Raw genomic sequence first — 19,090 nt, forward strand, 5'->3', positions numbered from 1 at the left:
TGCATCTAAACGAGAGGTAACAATTTTATTATAGCAACTTCTTGACTAAAAATGCACAGCAGCTTGGATTATGTTTGTGTTGCATAGTTCTCATCTGTGAAAAAATTAGAAAACTTTCAATTGCAAAAAAGTAGTTTAAATGAGTTATTGGTTAAAAATGTATGAACATTTTTAACCAATAACTCATTTTGCCAATATATAAATAATCTCTAAATAAACGGATAAATGTGGTTTAACAGGTGTAATACAATATATATATTTTTAAATTTGAACTATAAAACCTTGCAATTTTCTGTCATTTCATCAGACCTGCAGCTGGCAGATCCCTCTGGAACACAGCAGGAAGGTAAAACTATCAATTTATTTATATTTTAAAATTTATTTGATCAGGGGCAAGACATTCCCTGGTCAATATTTTTAACCTGTAAAACTAATGAGACAGGGCTGCACAGTGGCGCAGTTGGTAGAGCTGTTGCCTTGCAGCAAGAAGGTTCTGGGTTCAATTCCCGGCCCCGGTCTTTCTGCATGGAGTTTGCATGTTCTCCCTGTGCATGCGTGGGTTTTCTCCGGGCTCTCTGGTTTCCTCCCACAGTCCAAAAACATGACTGTCAGGTTAATTGGCCTCTCCAAATTGTCCCTAGGTGTGAGTGTACTTGGTTGTGTGTCTGTGTTGCCCTGCGACAGACTGGCAACCTGTCCAGGGTGTACCCTGCCTCTCGCCCGGAATGTTAGCTGGAGATAGGCACCAGCACCCCTCCCGACCCCACTGAGGGACAAGGGTGAAAGAAAATGGATGGACTAATGAGACAAAGAAACCTATTTAAAATTAACAATAATATGAGACTTGAATTTACATGTTAAAATATAATCATTGCATCATTTGTCATGAACTTGGTTGCATGCTTTTATTATTGTCTTAATGTCGGATTTGATCCATTCAGATGGCTGTCCTGTGCTGGGTGGTTCTGGGTCTGGCCGTCTTCCTGTCTCCTCAACGCAGTTTAGCCGCTGTAAACCAGGACTGGCTAACCAATATCATACAAAACCTCAAAAATGAGTAAGTTTTAAATCAGTTTTCATTGTTTCTTGTGTCTTTTATCCTCAGGAATGTGAGACTGCATCAACTTATTTACAGGTTATTTGTAATTCAATTTGTCGAATTAAAAAACCAGAGCAGTAGCGATGCAGAGCCAACTTGGATGCTGGGAATTTGCAAAATCACTGGAAAAAAGGCTACAGTGGACTGAAAAGCCTCTTACAGTATTATTTTAGGGAAAGTTGAAATTATAGAGAAATACTCTCTCAACTGAATAACAAAAATAATAAAACTGATATAGAAAAAGGGTCAGTGATTGTGTTTCTGTCAACATTTTTTACTTGCATTTTGAAGTATTGCATTAGAAAACGAAATGTCAAAATCCAAATTACCTTCCTCAATTTCACAATTTTTTTTTACACTCCCTTGAAGTTCTTTTTGGCTTCTCCAAAACAGAGATAATGCGCTAAAAGACAGACAAAAACACATATGCTGAATAAGTTCTGGCATAACAGGTTTGGTGTAAGAGCAACAATTTAGCCATAAAAGGCCAGAAGGTGACAGAACATTTCTGCACTAGAAATCGCAACAATCACGGAATCATTTTTAATGGTTTATCATCTGTCTTGCTTTGTCCACACTCCACTGAACTTCAAAGGAAATAGTAATTAAATCACCTACAGTGTTTTGGAGAATCGCAGCTTTAGCCATACTGGCCAATATGCCTCTCCTCTGATGCCACTGTCCTGCTCCTGAAACAAATGAATTGTTTACAAAAACTTGCTGACATCCTTAGGAGGTAATTAAACCTTTGTTGACTGAGGTGTTGAAGCAGGGATGCATCCAAACGTCGTAGGACAGAGGCACTGGAGATGTAGACGTCCGCTCTGGATGATGCACCTCATTAAGATTTTAAGATATTACTTAAATTGACGTTTCCGCCACCTGGTGGCGTCACGTGGTATTTCAGAACTTTCATGGACGTTTTTTTTTTCTTTTCTGTATCAAGTTTGGGAAAAGATTTGATTAACACAGGAATCTGGGACGGATCAGCTTTTTTTAAGTTTATTTATTTTTTGCTCATATCTTAAACTAAACAACCACTTAATTTAGTCCTTGCTATACTGTTGTTGATATAATTTTGTTTTAAAAAACAAAGTGCTTTTTAAAACACTTAATTAATACTTTTATTCATCTTTTTCATGCTAAAAGTATTTTAAAATAACTGTGTTATGTCCATCAGTATATTAGGGTGACTAAATTTCTGCTAAAAAATTAAAAAATGTTGAGATCAAACTCAGAAATTTTCTTAAAAAAGAAACATTTCTAGAAAATTTCTGAGATTAATCTAAAAATTTCAGTTTTTCAAACAAATTTCTGACTTCTGAAACTGTACAATGTCCGTGTCATACATTATATCTTTGCTATGTAGAAATGACAAAAAAAACAACAACAATGGCAGTTTTAGTAATGAAAATAAACAATTTAAAAACAGTACAATCAAATTCATTTTAACAAAGTGATAACTTGTAGTTTGCTGCAATAAAATGCAATTGTCAGATTGACTCAAGGTTTTTTTTATCTTGTCAAATTATCATCTGATATAAACTGGAATACTGATCATTTATGTGTCTTTTTGATAGGTATGCACTGGGTGACAGCTACAGTCTGGCTGTCAACATCCCTGTGAACCAAGACTTAGGCAGTCTTGCAGAAGTTCTTAAGGACGACCCTGCAGATGCAGTGAAACAAGCTATTTCAGCGGGTCAAGTTTACCAAGGCACCAGGGTTGTTGCAGCTGTCCAGTCTGGAGCGCTGGGCCAGGTTCTAGAGAAAATACAACCCCTGATAAAAAGCAGTGATGGTAACGTCCTCATCGTCTACTCTGAAGGATACCCTGATGCAAATGGCATTGACAACAAGATCAGTGACGTTGTTCAGAACTGGAAGAGTTATGCTTTTGTGTTTTCTAAAGTAGCTGATGTTGCTGATGCTGACACACTTCAGAGGGCTGCACTGTTCAAACAGCAAGAGGTTTCAAAGTTTGGGCTTGAAAACATATTCCGTTGTTATGAGCAAAGCAATTCTTTTCAGTGCACAAACTGCAAAGAAGGCGATAATGTTGCACCATCCTGCGTTGCAGATACAACACAATCAAACGGCAACGAAGAGACAGCACAATCAAATGGCAACGAAGAGACAGCAGTAGGTACACCTGCGCCACCTGCAGGAAGTGATGAAGGCACAATTTCAGGTTCAAATAACGGGATTGACACAGGCTCAATTACTAGTGAAGAAGGTGGAGAGGTTATAGGAGGAGGTAAAGGTGGAAAAGGAGGCAAGGTGAGAAAATCACGTAGACGTGGAAAAGGAGGCAAGGTGAGAAAATCACGTAGACGCGGAAAAGGACGTAAGATGAGAAAGTCACGTAGACGTGGAAAAGGACGTAAGATGAGAAAGTCACGTAGACGTGGAAAAGGAGGCAGGATGAGAAAGTCACGTAGACGTGGAAAAGGAGGAAAGATGAGAAAGTCACGTAGACGTGGAAAAGGACGTAAGATGAGAAAGTCACGTAGACGTGGAAAAGGACGCAAGATGAGAAAGTCACGTAGACGTAAAAGTGGGAAGCGTAGAAGGGGGTACATTGCTAACAGGGCATAACAAACTGCTTTGCTAAATTTTGAGCAACACAATCAAGGCCATGAGTTAAAAAAATCAGCTACTTTGCAAAAGTGTTCTTATTTCCTTTATTTAATCTGATGAAACCGTTGGCTTTGTCTGGCTAAATAAACATAATTCCTTTATCTGTATTGACATGATCTACTTGAAAGAATGGTGTCATGTTTTGCTTTTTATCTCACAGAATTCCAACTATTTACTTGGAACCTGTACAATTGTCTTTTGACATTTTCTCTGCTTTTGATTAAAGTTTCCTTCAGCATTTTAATGTCTCCTTCTGCCCATCACACTTTAACTGCGTCGGTTTTAAAGCGAGAGTATTTGTTTGCTCAAATGTAATATTTCTGTCAGAAAACGTTCTGTTCATCCCTGTGCAGATCTGAGGTGTATGCAAACACAACAACGACGCACCCCACACACACACACACGCACACACACACACACACACACCTCCACCCCCACTCCACGTTTAAAATGTCCAAACAGTTCTCCCTTATTCCTGCACTTATAAAATACAGTAATTAAATTCAAACCATCATGGTATATAGATTTTTGTTGCCTCCTTAATTTAAATATTCCTACCTGAGGAATATTCCTACCTGAGGTCATCACGTGTCTTGCAGATACTATGAGCTCCTGTCCGTCTCCTTCAGCCCTCAGCGTGTTCTCTGCTAAGTCACATGGTCAAAAAAGCATTATATTAAAATTACAGATCTTAGTACAGTTTTTAAAAATAATGTTTAAAAATTATTGCTTGGGATGAAGCAGCTGTTCCCTCATTTCAACCTAATGTTAGACTGACCTGTTGCCTTCCCGTCTGTCTGGATTCTTCCTGTCATCTTCTCTTCTTTCTCGTCATCCTCACAGCTGAATGACATTAATTTTGTGTTGAGTATGTTAAAGAAAAAAACAGCAGTCAAACCACAATGAAAAAAATATCAATATATTAGTGGGAAATAGATAGGGCATGCATATATCAGCAAGCTAATAATTAGCTTTGCCAAAATATGCATCCCCCTCTATCTAGCACAAATAAAGAGTAAAATAACCATAATCACAATGGTTCTCTGAGCTAAAGGTATGAGTTTCATACCAATAGAATAATATTTGGGGAAAATAGATAGGGCATGGAAATATTGGCAAGCTAATAATTTGCTTTGCCAAAAAAATGCATCCTCCTCCAAACTTGAAGAAATAAAGAGCTAACAGGGATTTCACCTTTTCTACATAATCATGCTTGTTAACTGAGCTAAAGGTAAGTTTCACACCAATAGGACAATAAACAGGGGGTGCAGATATTGGCAGGCTAATAATTTGCTTTGCCAAAAAATACATCCCTTTGCTTACTTGGAGAAATAAAGAGTTAAATATTAAATGATCAGATGTTATTATCAATTACTCTTACAGAGACATTTTACAAAATACTTCTTTACTCTTACTTGAGTAATTTCTTGGACGGCTACTTTTTACCTTTATTAATATGTTGAAGTAGTGCTACTCTAAACACTCTAAACTTAAGTATGGAATATTATCTTCACACGCTTTGAGTCAATCTGAAATGCAATAACTACAACTCCCACAATGCCCTGCATCTGTATTTGACACGTGATGGCCTTCACCCACTCATGTGACCCGCACGTAAACATGGCGGACGTGGAAGTAGCAAAATCTTTGAGCGGTTTACTGAGTGGAATAGCTCAGATGGTGTATTATAATAAAAGCGAAATTACGGAGGAGTTGCTGAAAAATGAGCTGTATCCGGAAATGCCGCAGGAGGAATTCAAAGTTTTGTTCGAAAAAATGAAAGGGCTCATAAAGGTAAGAACATTTTTTCTTCCTGTCTGCAGATACAAACAGCCCAAAACAAGTATTTATGCATTGTCATTACTATTAAAGGCACTTAAGAGTCTTTTTAGTGTTAGAAAAACTCTTTAATATCAATTCTAAGATAATAAACTCTTTGTTTTTCCAGGGTTCAGGCTCAACATTAGTCTTGGCTTTTAGCCATTGACTGTAGTACGATTTTACTGCGCCCTTTTTAAAGCTAGCTTAAAATGAATGCTAAACGTTTTAGATATTATTTGTAAATTAACACCAAATAATGAAGTTATTTGCGTTCATTAATGGTTGTCAACAGAGGGCAGCATTGCCTGCTAATTTAAACATCACAGCCACAGTTTTGCCTTAACATCTATCAGAGTTTACTTTTATTTAATTTTAGCATGTTATTTTTTTCTCGTATAGGAGCAAAAAACTGATGAGAAACATAAACAAAGTGACACATACACACGTGTTTGTAATTTAAAATATACAACTGGAGCGGCAGAAACTTTTTTTATTTTTTCAAATGTTTTGTTTCATTTAAAAAATATTAAAGTTGCATAGTTCCTGGATAGGACTTTAGAAATTAAACACAAAGCTAGTAATACAAGTAAATATATTTAAAACCTACTGTAACATACAGCTTCAGTTCGACTCAGAATTTAGCCCGTAAAACTATTATTATTTTAATTGTCATTTCATTACTGGTGGCATCCTGTTCCAAATTTGGGATTTTTTTTAAATGAGGAAGATGTTTCTTGAAATAATGTTTTGTCTGTCCAACTGGCAAAAAGTATGGTTTGAATGCAGAATTTTCATACATAAATCTTGAAATAAAAATCATTTAGATAACAATTGTCTATTGACTTATTTTGCAGATCTAGTATATTTCATGTAAACAATTTAAAGAACCACATAAAAAAAGAAGAAATGGATCCTTTTCTTGCAGCACTCTTCTAAGAAAGTTGTTTTTAGTTGGGATGCAACTGGAAAAGCCGCAATAAACTTTGACTTTTTGTAAAGATGTGACCTTAAAAATAAACTATATTTTCTTACATTTTCTGACTACAGGATTTTCCCCGACGATTTACTTGAGATAACGAGTTAATTTTCCGATTGTTTTCTTGGTATAACAAATTAATTTCCCAGTGGTGTTCTTGCATCACGAGATGATTGATGTGTCTTAAACATGTGTGTGTGTTTGAGAAAAACATCAGGAAATTAACACGTTACCTCGAGAAAATTATTGGGAAAATGTATATGTGAAAAACAGGATATTAACTCAAGAAAACAATCTGGAAATTAATTAGTTCTCTCAAGAAGACAATCTGAAATCACCAGCTTGAATGTGCCAGAAAGGCTGAACAGAAATGAACAGTGAAGCTGCAGAATCCAAACATCCAGTCTGATCCTCGTTTTGCTCTGTTCTTGCTCTGAAGTCCATTGCCACGGCAGACATGGACCATGCCCAGCTGGAGGCCTTCCTCACAGCTCAGACCAAGAGGCACGGTGGCGGCGGGCTGAGTGCTGAGCAGGCCGCCGCGCTCTCTCGCTTCTGGAAGAGCCAGCGAGTACGGGTGAGGGAGAGCCTGTTGGCTCAGCATCGCTGGGAGCCCACCCTCAGGGGCCTCTCCTGGAGAGTGGACCTCCAAACCGGTGACAGCCATGGGAACGCTGACCACAGAGGGCCAGTCGCCCTGATGGAGCTGGAGCTTGGCAGAGCTGGACAGGTTGGCATCACTCCAGTTTTACACACACATCAGCAGAACATATGAGGAATATTTATATTTGACTGAGGGCTGGGGAATATATCTGAAAAACAGATTACAATACAGGCATTTCATATCAGTCAATGTCAATAATTATTTCACTGCAAAAACAGAATCTTACCAAGTATTTTTGGTCTAGTTTCTACTGCAAATATCTTATTACACTTGAAATAAGAGAAAAATTACTTGCAAGCAACTTTTCAACAAGATATACAAGCTCGTTGTAAGTCAATAATTCCTTAATATTTCACTAAAAACATGGGGAAGATATCTTGTTATAAGTGAAATAATCTGCTAATGAAACTAGCACTTTTTCATCAATATTAAGGAATTATTGACTTAAAACAAGCTCATATTTCTTACTGAAAAGTTATTTATAAGTTAATTTGTCTTATTTCAAGTGTAGTAAGATATTTGCTCTAGAAACTAAACCCAAAATACTCAGTAAGACTTTGTGTTTTTGCAGTGTTATTATTATTATTATTTTATATATATATATATATATATATATATATATATATATATATATATAATACAGCTAGTTTCTGCTGTGTTTCCTCTCTATCTGTTTTTCTCATTCCACGCTGTTGTTTTTTATATTTAGTTCATTATCTGGTGAAACCTTTAACTGCTACTTGCCAAGTGACAGTTTGTTGCTAGGTAACCACACAGAGAGTGAGTTGCTATGGTTGCTAGGTATCCACCAGCTTTACTTAGCTAGCCGTGAGACGTTGAGAGGCTAAAGCCTTTCCTCTGCCTACTACATCTCCCAGAATGCCGTGTGGCTCTGGATCGGAGTTCAGTCAAATTATTAAATATTCTATTGGATGGATTTTGATATAAAAATTGATTTATTGCCCACCTGTACTTTGACTCTTTTTTTTTAAATCAAAAAAGAGCTTTAATAGAAATGGTTTAGACTAACTGAGCATATAATAACCATAAAATACAACTATGAAAATAAATGTTGTGAAACTGTCAGTCTTTCCAGTGACAATGAGAGTTGAAAAGCAGAATGGGTTTAAAAAAAATAGCCATAATTTACCATAATACTTGGAAATAAATGAAAGGACTTTCATCACGAGCCAAGAAAGCATTAATATCTTTCTATATAAATCAGTAACAATATATTTATCTAAAAATGCTTAATTAGACATTTTGTTTTACAGAATTTGAAGCAGGTGATGCTTAAACTACATGAGGAGCTCTGGGTAGAAAATATTCACAGACAAAGATTTTTTTTTATATTAAACACAAAATTTATAAATATAATTTCTGTACAGTTTTGACTTAGTTACTCCTCTGAGGTCGCTATTCTTTCAGCAAATTGCCTTTCTTGAGTCTGTATACTCCTGTTAACAGTTAATCAGTTATTAAATTAGTTGACAATTATTCCAGTAATCAATTGATCTTAACTAATTCAGTTAATTATTTCAACAATAGATCAAGATCAAGTTTAAATAGCTTGTGCTTAACTCAAAGATTACCCAGAGATCTGCATATTCATGTGACCTGGTTGCTAACTGTATTGTGATACATTTGGGCTACTGATACGGGTGAAACACAGGGAACATTCCTGGTTTTAGACAGCCTGAATTACAGTAAACACAGCTGACAGACTGGCTAGGAGCTGGATTAGAAGACAGATTTTATCGTGGCTGGAGGCCTGGATCTGAATGTGACCAGATTACTTGTAGCTTTTAATAAGCCTCAGCCCCATGACAAAGCTACATTTGTTTTTTTCAATTTCACTGAAAGCAGCTTCAGAGGCTCTCCCAGACAAAAACCTCACAGAGGTTAACCCCTCAAAGGAAATCCACAACTTTAGTAATTTAACTCATGTTCTTTATCATAAGTGTCCAACAGAGGTCGTGTTTTCCTCTGGTTTTTACATGGACATGTAAATAAATAAATACATTATCAATAAGGTAATGCTGATTATTTTTGTCTGTAATTTCTAAATTAATTTAGTGGCATTATGGGCTTTGTTTTTAATTACAGAGCCCCTTCTGGACATGGAGGATTTTTTTTTTTTTTTTTTTGCGTTCCCTCGCAAAACTTTTGATCAGTCTAATATTGTATGTTCTTTAGGAAATGTACCACAAACCTATGTGCAAAATAAATAAATTTTCAATAAGCTTTTTGCACTCTTAAAGAGTTAAGAACATATAAACACGTTTTCACTGAGGCTCTTTAATTAAATGTGTCTACATTTGACATTTTGAATAGACATTTGTGACTGTATACAAAGTAGACCAGGGTGTATTTACTTATGTCAAGGTAATGCAAAATATTTTTTTTCCGCAAGCCTCACAGTGGGCTCTGTACGTAATAACTAAAATAAACCATATAATTTTAATACATTTTATTGTATATCCTGTTTAATAACAGTAGCTGCCTTTCCGTTGACCATACAATTACACAATTGGACTTTTCTCAAATAAATTTGCTTAATGGAAACATGACAGGTTTTTTGATTTAATGTTTTTGTTGAGGTGCTTTTTCAGCTGTATTGAAATTGGTTTTTCTTGTAAAACTGCAATGGAAACACGTTTTTCACACACAAGTCACAAAAGTGACATGATCAACAACCTGATGTTGCCACTGGCGCAAAACATGAAAAAGTCATATTTTTTAATGAGTTGCATGAACAGATTTATTTACGTGGGGATTTTTAATTGCATTTCTACATTGATGGAAGCACTGCAATTGCAAAATATTTTTTTCGACACAAAATTATGTGCACATTTGTAACGTAAACACAGCTATTTGCATGTCAGCTTGTTTTGTTTCATCAGCCTGGTATGTAACTTATCCACTGATGAACAGATATCCCACAGCTTCTTGGAAGGGAGTGTTAATAATGTTTCCTATAATAAAATTACTGTTCTTCCTTCCTCCTTTTTCTTCGTTTCCCATCAGGACTCAGAGTTTTTGTGTCTGGAGTTTGATGAAACCAAGGTGAACCAGGTGCTGAAGAAGATGGCCGACATCCAGGAGAGCATAGACAGAATAGTTCAACGTACATGAAACCCCAGAAAGTTTGTCACACTGACAGTTACTGGACTTCTGAGCAAGTCCAGCTGTATTTTCTGGTCAGAAAAGTGGTGGTTTTACACCAGCCTGGGAGAAATGATTGTCTTCATTGTAAGATCACCTGTAAGTAAGGCCACATAGAGCAATGGCTCCAGGTTCATATAAATTATGTTAAATAATATCAACCTGCTGCCGTTCAAAAATCGATTTTTTTTATTGCCAGAAATGCATCTGCTTTGAATTTGTTAACCTGCTTGATATGTTGTAATACTGAATGAAGCAAATGTAACACTCAACATAATATGTCATTTAGATGTTTTCTGTCCGAATGCAAGTAACGTTTTTTTTAATAAAAATGTAATTGTCCAGTCAGGTCGTAGGTCTGCTCCTTACTTTGGTGGGAGGTGCATAATTTCTTGGAGAAGAATCTGTGTTTCTGATAAGAACTGTGATGTTCTTCTGTTGTTTTTTTACATTGTTGTTGATCAGATAAAAGACATAAAGATTATATACATTTAGGACGATAGTGACACCAGTGAGTCCACCTGGTGTCTTGTCAATTATTTATGAGTAGGAAAGAGAAACCAAAAAACCTGCACAGTGCCACGGTGTTTGTGTAACACTTCATGTGACAGAAACACTATTAAAGCAGCGGTTTAGATTTTTATTACCATGATTGGATCTGAACTGTAATTTTAAGCTGTCTACTTCTGTACATAACAGAGGATTTTTGTCAAATAAACATGATCATTTATTACTGGATTAAACAAGTGTAGTTAAACAAAGTTGTGTTTGTTTTCAGCATATTTCTCTGAAGCCGTCTGGGATATAGATCAGGTTACATCAGAGTAGATGACTGAGCGGTGCCTATGTACCATATTTGACGAGTAGTAAACAGCTCCTGTAATAAAATAAGATTTTAAAAGCTAGATTGTGTGAACTTTGTTCAGAGCACCATATTGTTTTAATTATCCAACATCAGACTGATTTAGTAATAAACTAAGAAAAAGTTACATTTCTGGGAGTATATTTTCTCTGAGCTTTTCTTTGACTTGAACAACTTTGTGAGATTTAGGGGTTTTTGCATTTTTCCCCTGTGATTGCCCTTTATTAACCCTAATGATAGGGTTGCGACATGTCCTCCCGCTTATTACTGATTGTGCTGAGGGTAAAGTCTGCTTTTGTTGTCTGAACCACTGAGGCATGTGATGGTTTGATAAGATTCCCAGAGGTCAGTGCCTTCTTGATTTACACCTCCTCTGTGTTTTTAGACATTCATTATCAAAGAACAAACTCCTCCTATTGGAAGCTTTAAACGTGTTACAGATTGAACTCATGTCCATAACATCAAAATGCAGTTTATGTGAGTAGTTATTTTTTGAAAAGATCAGGCCAGTTGTTCCCAAACTTTTTCTTCTGCGCCCCCCCAGTGGTTTCCAAACATTTTCTGCACCGCCCTATGGATTACAAATGGCTGTCTGGTTAAAACGACGCGTGTGAGGGGGGGGGGCATCGACTTTTTTGGGGGCAAAATGAATGTAGTAACCAAAAGTAGACACCAACATCGGTAGCCTACAAGGTACTTGTTAAGCTTAAGGTTCTGTATTGATATTAGCTAGTCATCTTTTAGCTAACATTAGCTAGTCATCTTTTAGCTAACATTACCTGCATCCAGCAGCTTTACTCAACTCAGTCGGTTAGTTTGGAGGGAAAAACTGTGAAAAGTTCTTTGCGTTTTGCTGGTTTGCTGCCGTGATTCTAACACAAACCTACGTAGCTCCGCACAGCAGCAGCAGGTCTCCTTCACAGGTGGAAACCCAGTGCTAGCGTCATAGCGCTCATGTTGCGTTTAAAGGCGGCTCGGAAAAACAGGTTACAACATGTTAACAACGAATTAAACAGTTTTACCTGCTGATAAAAGTGACAGAGGACACAGATATGGGAAGTGTGGAAGCCTCTACTGTATCAAATTGACATAGGAATAACAGAAAGTTGGCCATTCTAAGGTAAAAGCCCAGCGCATACAGTGTTCATGTTTTGTTTTTTTTTCATCCAGACAGCTTCCCACGCCCCCCCTGCAATGACACGGCGCCCCCCCTAGGGAGCGCGCCCCACAGTTTGGGAACCTCTGGATTAGGCTAACATTGCATATGGATTAATTCTAGTTTAAATAGACCCATCATGAACTACTGACAACATGTCTCTGAAATTGCAAGCAAAAAATTAGTATTTATTTGCTGAAAATGAGAATAGTGAAAAGGATGCAGTGCTTTCAGACCTCAAAACAAGTTCATATTCATTTAGAAACAATAATACTTATGTTTTAACTCGGGAAGAGTTCAGAAATCAATATTTGATGGAATAACCAGGAGGTTTTCAATGGGGTTCAGTGCAGTGGGCTCTTTATTTTTTCCAGAGCTGTATATGTAGATGTTGTACGTTTCACATTTGTCTCAATCAAAGGTTATGCTGGTGGGTAAATAAACACTTCTTTTTGTATTTCAAATTATTTTAAAGACTCCTTGAGTGTGGAATAAACCCCCTGAAGTTTGATCATTTGAAAGTATTGGAAATTTTGAGCTAGATTTGATCAGATGCAGTTCAAATTATTAAAAAAAACACAGTGAAATAGCCCTTTAATACATTACCAAATAGGATTCTCAAAGTAGACTACCAGCGTCATTATCCAGTAGAAGTTCAAAGTTATATTTCATTGCAGTGCTTGAGCATAAAACATAATTAAATGATAGGAAGGTCAAATTGAAACTCAAAACTTTTACTTGATTTAGAGAGATGCAGTTGCTTTTTTGGAAAATGTTCCTGCTCATCTTCATGTCTTTTTCACTGCAACTGAACCCTTTTTACTGTTTAAGTTCCTAATGATTTAAATGTTTTACCAGAAACAAGTTTGATCCAAACTGATGGATGTTGCATGTTTTTCTTAATGCAAGAAAATCAATTATTTGAAGCCCATATGCCGTTCAATCTGCTAACTAGATGGAAGGATTTTATAGCAACGTTTCTGTGGTGAAGGAAAAATATAATAATCTAACAAAACTATTTGCAGTAAATTGTAACAGAAATTAAGCACATTAAGAATATGGAAAGAATATGAATTGTTGCACAAAAAGGAAAGCTGCAAGCTTTGCACTGCTTCACTTATAAGCATTTTGCTATGACTGTTCTGCAGTTCAGCCCAGAGTCTCAAATCGTTTCAGTCCGGCCCTGGAAAACATCCTGAGCACGTTGGAGCTTGCAAAAAACCCCAGAAGGGAGGAGTCACGAGGCGCAAGACACAGGAAGGAAGGACGAACATTTACCGACTACGCTTATGGAGTGGTGATAACATGACTGTACGTTTTATAACTTTAGGTGACTGACAAAGAGTTTATTATCCGATTTGGATTAGGACGCACCGGCCGGTCCGGAGGTGGAATCGAGTCTGCGCCAAAGGAAGACTAAAGAACCAACCACAAGATGGTACCAAAACTAAATGAATAATGCTTTTTATTTGTTCGGTTAGTGTACTATTTATAATGTTTAATATGTTTGTACATGAAGGTATTTAGAAACAAGGCCGAACACATTTTTTTTTTTCGAAACTCCAGTCGCGGATTTCAGCAAACATCTATATTCTTACCCTTTAAATCTTTTTACAGATTGTCACGTCACAGCCACAAAGTTTTATATATTTTATTACGAATTATTGTAAGAAATGGAAGGATAATCTGATAAACTGGGCGTGCGTATATCTCCTTTTATTCCGATACCCTTAAATAAAATGCAGTGTAACTAGAACTCACCTAAGTTTTAAACAGGTTCCACCAGTCTGTAATTTAACCTTAGCGTTAGTCAACCTGTTCCTGTTCCTGAGAGTAAGCAAATATGACGAACAGGGAAGCCACTAGGGAAGAAGTTTAAAGGTTGGATTATAAATCCCAAACTCTGAGCTTCTCTCTGCATGCTGTTCAAACCATCATCTGTAAATGTCAAAGGCTCAGCTGCTAATCTACCAACACATGATCTTTCACTTAACAGTAACATTGTAGAGGTCCATTGTAACTCTGGGAAAGATGTAAAAATCCACATCAGAGGTTGGAGAAGCCAAAAATTCATTAGTTTTTCATTCCATGAATATCGCTTTTGTGTAAGAGGTGAAAATACGAAGCATTGTTCAATAAAAAATGCTTAAAATGTTCATCACTTTGAACACAGAGTTCTGTCAGCCAAGCACAGTGGTAGCAACTGGAAAGGTTTAGATCAAAGCATATTCGGGATGGTCCAGTCAAAGTCCAGACTAAACATAATTAATGATTTATGCTTCTGTTAAACTCAGATGTTAATATCTGCCCAGTTTTATTCATTGGACGGATACCAATATGTTACAAAATGACTAATATCGGCTGATACTGATGTTAGTGCCCATGCATCTCTACTTTTCAACTTTTTTCTTGTAAAGCAAATGAAAATAATACTTTTCTATCATCTTTACAGTCATGCACTTCAATGTGTGTTTATCACATAAAATCCCTGTAAAATACAGTAAAGCTTGTGACTATAGTATAACAAAATATGAAAAATTAGAAGGCTTGGAATCCGTGTACAAAGTGCTGTACGGAATTAGATTAGTTTTGTTTTTTTTGTTTTTTTTTACACTGAGGATTGGAGGTACACAATATTTCGTATCATAATCATCATTGCAATACCACTGTGTGCAACTGCTGAGTGCCATGCATAGAAATCCTGAAGGCCGATAAAATCTTTTAATATGTTGAAAAGGTGGCATCCCCTCACTGCCGACACTTGTGTGTGTTGGCTTAGATGCTACAACTCACAAACAGTGACGTGGTCATTGTGAGTCAGAAAAATGTAGATTCATTTAGCCAAATATTGTGATCACAATATTATACCATTATACCAACACATAGAAATCGATGGCACCTAATATTGCAATTATACTTTTTACTGGTATCAAGCAGCCACCAACTACTGAGGAACTACTGGCCTATAACTCATGTTCTGACATGTTGACACAAAGGAAAGCCATCCCTCTGGAGCTAAAGGATAATAAAATAAATAATACTAGAGTAATTGTTTTATTGAAAACACATATTCAACAGATAAATGAAGAGATAAATAAAAAGCACAAGGATTGGCCCAAAAATGACTTAATTAAGGAGAGGATTTCCTCCTCACACAGGTAATGTGTGGCCTGAGATAATGCAAATAAATAATGTTTTAATAAATAACCCGATACAAATTACAAAGCAATAGCTCCCAACAACGAGCAGCTGACAGCAGTTAGAGGCAGTTAACGTTTGTGAAACTAAACATAGCTAAAATGGACAACATTAATAATGATAACAGTTAAAAGTGTAAACAAAACATAGCAAAATTACTCATGAAACACTGAATGTTATTAAATTTGCCTAAAGTGTATGTTAAAAACATTTGTAAAGAAAACACAGAGCTGATATTTATACATACCACAGTTACCAACGGCAACAGAAAAAAGGGGCGGAGGAGCTGTCAGTTACCAGTTGCTATGGTAACCACGGAGAGCAGCATAGCAGATCTGAACAAAATTAATTCAAAGAATAAATACACAAATTTTGACAAACTTTACATCTACAATATTGTTAAATAAAACCCTGTTACACTTAGACGTAACTCAGTACATTTCTGAAAGTTGAAGATTTTTGACTTCTGGCATTCAGAAATGTCCTTTTTTTCTAGAATATTTCTGAGAGTAAGTCTTAAAAGTTTTTTGTTTTTTTTTCGACAGTGGCCTTAATACGCCATTGTAATTTCCTCATGTGGTTTATGACTAAACCGCACCACAAAACTATCTAGAAGTAGTTTTATGTCTGTATCTTTTTGCACTTAGTGGCATATTAACAAAATAATTAACCCATTTAACATCAACATTTATGTTGTTTGAATATCAGCCCAACACACAGAACACGATGGCACCTTTTGCTGTGTGTATTTAGTAATAAATCACATTTAACTTTGCATAAACATTTATTAGGTTTACTTAGGATAATATGTGTGATGAATGATCACATTCACTTCAACAAAAACAGTTCCTACTGCTTTAATGTTTACAGTTTGAATTCCTGATGGCTACAGAAAAAACAGAGAGAAGCTTCTCCTTGCTGGAGCGCATCCATGTGAAACTAGGGGTAATGTGAGTGCCACCCCCAGCCAGCATGGTGTCAGCCTTTTCTGAGGTATGCAACACCTCTTTGGTACAAAACTTGCTCTGGGCACAGTCTGAACTATAAAAAAATGTGTTTTTCTGAAGAAAGAGCACATTTATTATCTTGCAAAAGATATACTTTGTAGCTTTTCCTCATTTTATTACAATACTGTGTTTCTTCATTGTGTTTGTTGGGATTGTTTGTGATTGCCCAACTCCCTGCTTAATTGTGACAAGTGATTAACCTGTCATTCACAGGTTGTCATTCACAATGACAGGGGTGTCAAACTCCAGTCCTCAAGGGCCGCTGTCCTGCAGTGTTTAGATGTGCCACAGGTAAAAAACAGTGGAATGAAATGGCTTAATTACCTCCTCCCTGTGTAGATCGGTTCTCCTGAGCCTTGCTAATGACCTAATTATTCTTTTCAGGTGTGGTGCAGCAGAGGCACATCTAAAAGTTGCAGGACAGCGGCCCTTGAGGACTGGAGTTTGACACCCCTGTCACGAGAGGACCCAATTTGGGTCCTCTCGTGACAGACAGGTTAAATACTTTCTTGTGTAAATGTGTTACACTTTATTTGAACTGCATAGTCACATAATAAAGTTCTAATATTAATATTTATGTGGCCCTTTGTGTGTGCAGTCTAAGCCCACTGAGCCACTGCTGCCTGTAAAGTGGTGTCATGTGCATGGCTGAATTGGAAACGTATGATTCCTGCTTGCCTGTCTTTGTTACGGAGAAAGTAGGAGGGACTAGAGAAGGGATGAGGAAAATTTGTTCCTGGGGAATTAAGAGGGAAAACGTGGCCTAAGTTTGAGCTCTAAAACCAAACTTTGGGGAATCAAACTTCCCGTTAACCTACTTGTAACATATTTCTCCCAATCCTTTCAAAGTGGGCTATTATGTTTCTGCATATTCCTATTCATTCTGCCTTTACTGTGAGTCTTCACATGGCTCTTCTGGTTTTTCATTTATTTGCTGTTGTATTCGTTTACTAATATATGGTTCTTTTTTCTAGATTCAGGGTGCACACATGCCATTGGGCCGGAAGAAAGGAAAGGCCCTCTGCATGTTGATGATGATAAACATCTTCATCTGTGTTCTGGTGGGTGTTTCATGGAAACTTGGGCACAAAGGCGGTCCGAAGGGGATTCGGATTCCATCCAAGAGGTTCTGGCACCTAACGTTAGTGAGCAAATCCTTCTGGAACAAGGAGCAGCAGCGCTTGGACGTGATTAACAACCCGCTTATCAATGCAGAACTCTTTGGAGGCTCCTTCATTTCTCTGCCGGATTGGCTTAATGATACCGGACCTCTTGACCCATGTGAAGCAGATTACCGGGTCCCAATGCAGGTTTCGGACTACAACACCCTACCAAAGCGGTTCCAGGACTTTCTCCTACACATGCGCTGTAGGATGTATCCAATGCTGATAAATCAGCCCCACGTCTGCGATAAAAAACCCTTCCTTCTGCTGGTGGTCAAGTCGCTGATGCCGCATTTCGACCGGCGCCAGGCCATTCGCCAGACATGGGGGCGCGCTGGCTTCTTAGCCAATCGGCGTGTGGTGACCGTGTTCCTGCTTGGCAGTACTTCATCGGTGGACAACTTCCCCGACCTGCAGGAGATGCTAAACCACGAGGCTAAGCTTCACAAAGACCTGCTGCAGTGGGACTACAGGGACACATTCTTCAACCTCACCCTTAAAGAAGTCCTTTTTCTAGAGTGGTTCAGCACATACTGTCCTCACGCTCAGTATATTCTCAAGGGTGACGATGACGTCTTTGTTAACACCTTACAAATAATTGGCTTCCTAAGAGGCCTGTCTAAGGGCAAAGGCAAAGATTTGTTCATAGGTGATGTTATCAAGAACGCAGGTCCACACAGAAACACAAAACTGAAGTATTTTATCCCTGAGAGTGTATTTGTGGGGCAGTACCCGCCTTATGCTGGCGGTGGAGGCTACCTGCTCTCTGGGGATTTAGCAATCCGTCTTTCCAACATTTCTCAGCAGGTGCTCTTGTATCCCATTGACGATGTCTACACAGGGATGTGTCTGGAGAAGCTGGGCCTGGTGCCTGAAAAGCACCCAGGATTTAGGACGTTTGACATTGAAGAGAAGTACAGGGACAACCCATGCATCTACAGAAGCCTGATGCTGGTTCACAGTCGAACACCGCAGGAGATGCTGGAGATCTGGCAGTGGATTACTCACCCTGAGCTGAGCTGCCAGTGACCCGTTTCAACTGGCTTTAAAGTTGTCAGACAATCTTCTCTGCATTTCATTGAGTATTTTAAATATGTTTTTTTTTTTACATATTTGTTAAAATGGTCATTATGCCATGAAATTATAATATGAGATAATCTGAGAAAAAAATCTGCCAGTGCTCCCAGTTCCTGCTACACAGCTCCATCAAAAATAACCAATCAGAGCCAAGAGGTGGGTCTTACTGCTGTCAATCATCCTCATATATGAGCTGCACTCACTCTCCCCCTTTCTCTCTGCTACCACAAAGGAGCATATTATGCTAGCATAATCTAGCATA

General features: G+C 37.5%; 3 protein-coding genes across 3 annotated transcripts; all 3 read left to right on the top strand.

The window, feature by feature from the left end:
• The first annotated feature begins 941 nt into the window (after positions 1 to 941).
• Positions 942 to 3,977, top strand: LOC106951705 (uncharacterized). Its single transcript, XM_015039380.1, has 2 exons — positions 942 to 1,057; positions 2,680 to 3,977. Exons 1-2 carry the CDS (start codon positions 942 to 944, stop codon positions 3,695 to 3,697), a joined length of 1,134 nt encoding a protein of 377 aa, XP_014894866.1. The 3' UTR covers positions 3,698 to 3,977.
• A 1,337-nt stretch (positions 3,978 to 5,314) lies between these two features.
• On the top strand, positions 5,315 to 11,103 carry commd1 (copper metabolism (Murr1) domain containing 1). The gene is made up of 3 exons (XM_015039384.1): positions 5,315 to 5,533; positions 6,976 to 7,266; positions 10,228 to 11,103. Exons 1-3 carry the CDS (start codon positions 5,324 to 5,326, stop codon positions 10,333 to 10,335), a joined length of 609 nt encoding a protein of 202 aa, XP_014894870.1. The 5' UTR covers positions 5,315 to 5,323; the 3' UTR covers positions 10,336 to 11,103.
• Positions 11,104 to 13,492: 2,389 nt separating this feature from the next.
• LOC106951714 (N-acetyllactosaminide beta-1,3-N-acetylglucosaminyltransferase 2-like) lies at positions 13,493 to 18,860 on the top strand. Its single transcript, XM_015039385.1, has 3 exons — positions 13,493 to 13,821; positions 16,452 to 16,574; positions 17,563 to 18,860. The coding sequence occupies exons 2-3, from the start codon at positions 16,554 to 16,556 to the stop codon at positions 18,778 to 18,780; spliced, it is 1,239 nt and encodes a 412-aa protein (XP_014894871.1). The 5' UTR covers positions 13,493 to 13,821; positions 16,452 to 16,553; the 3' UTR covers positions 18,781 to 18,860.
• The last annotated feature ends 230 nt before the right edge of the window (positions 18,861 to 19,090 follow it).

This window comes from Poecilia latipinna, unplaced genomic scaffold, assembly GCF_001443285.1.
Source record: "Poecilia latipinna isolate Pla-1442-1.1 unplaced genomic scaffold, P_latipinna-1.0 Scaffold469, whole genome shotgun sequence".
NCBI classification, from domain to species: Eukaryota; Metazoa; Chordata; class Actinopteri; order Cyprinodontiformes; family Poeciliidae; genus Poecilia; species Poecilia latipinna.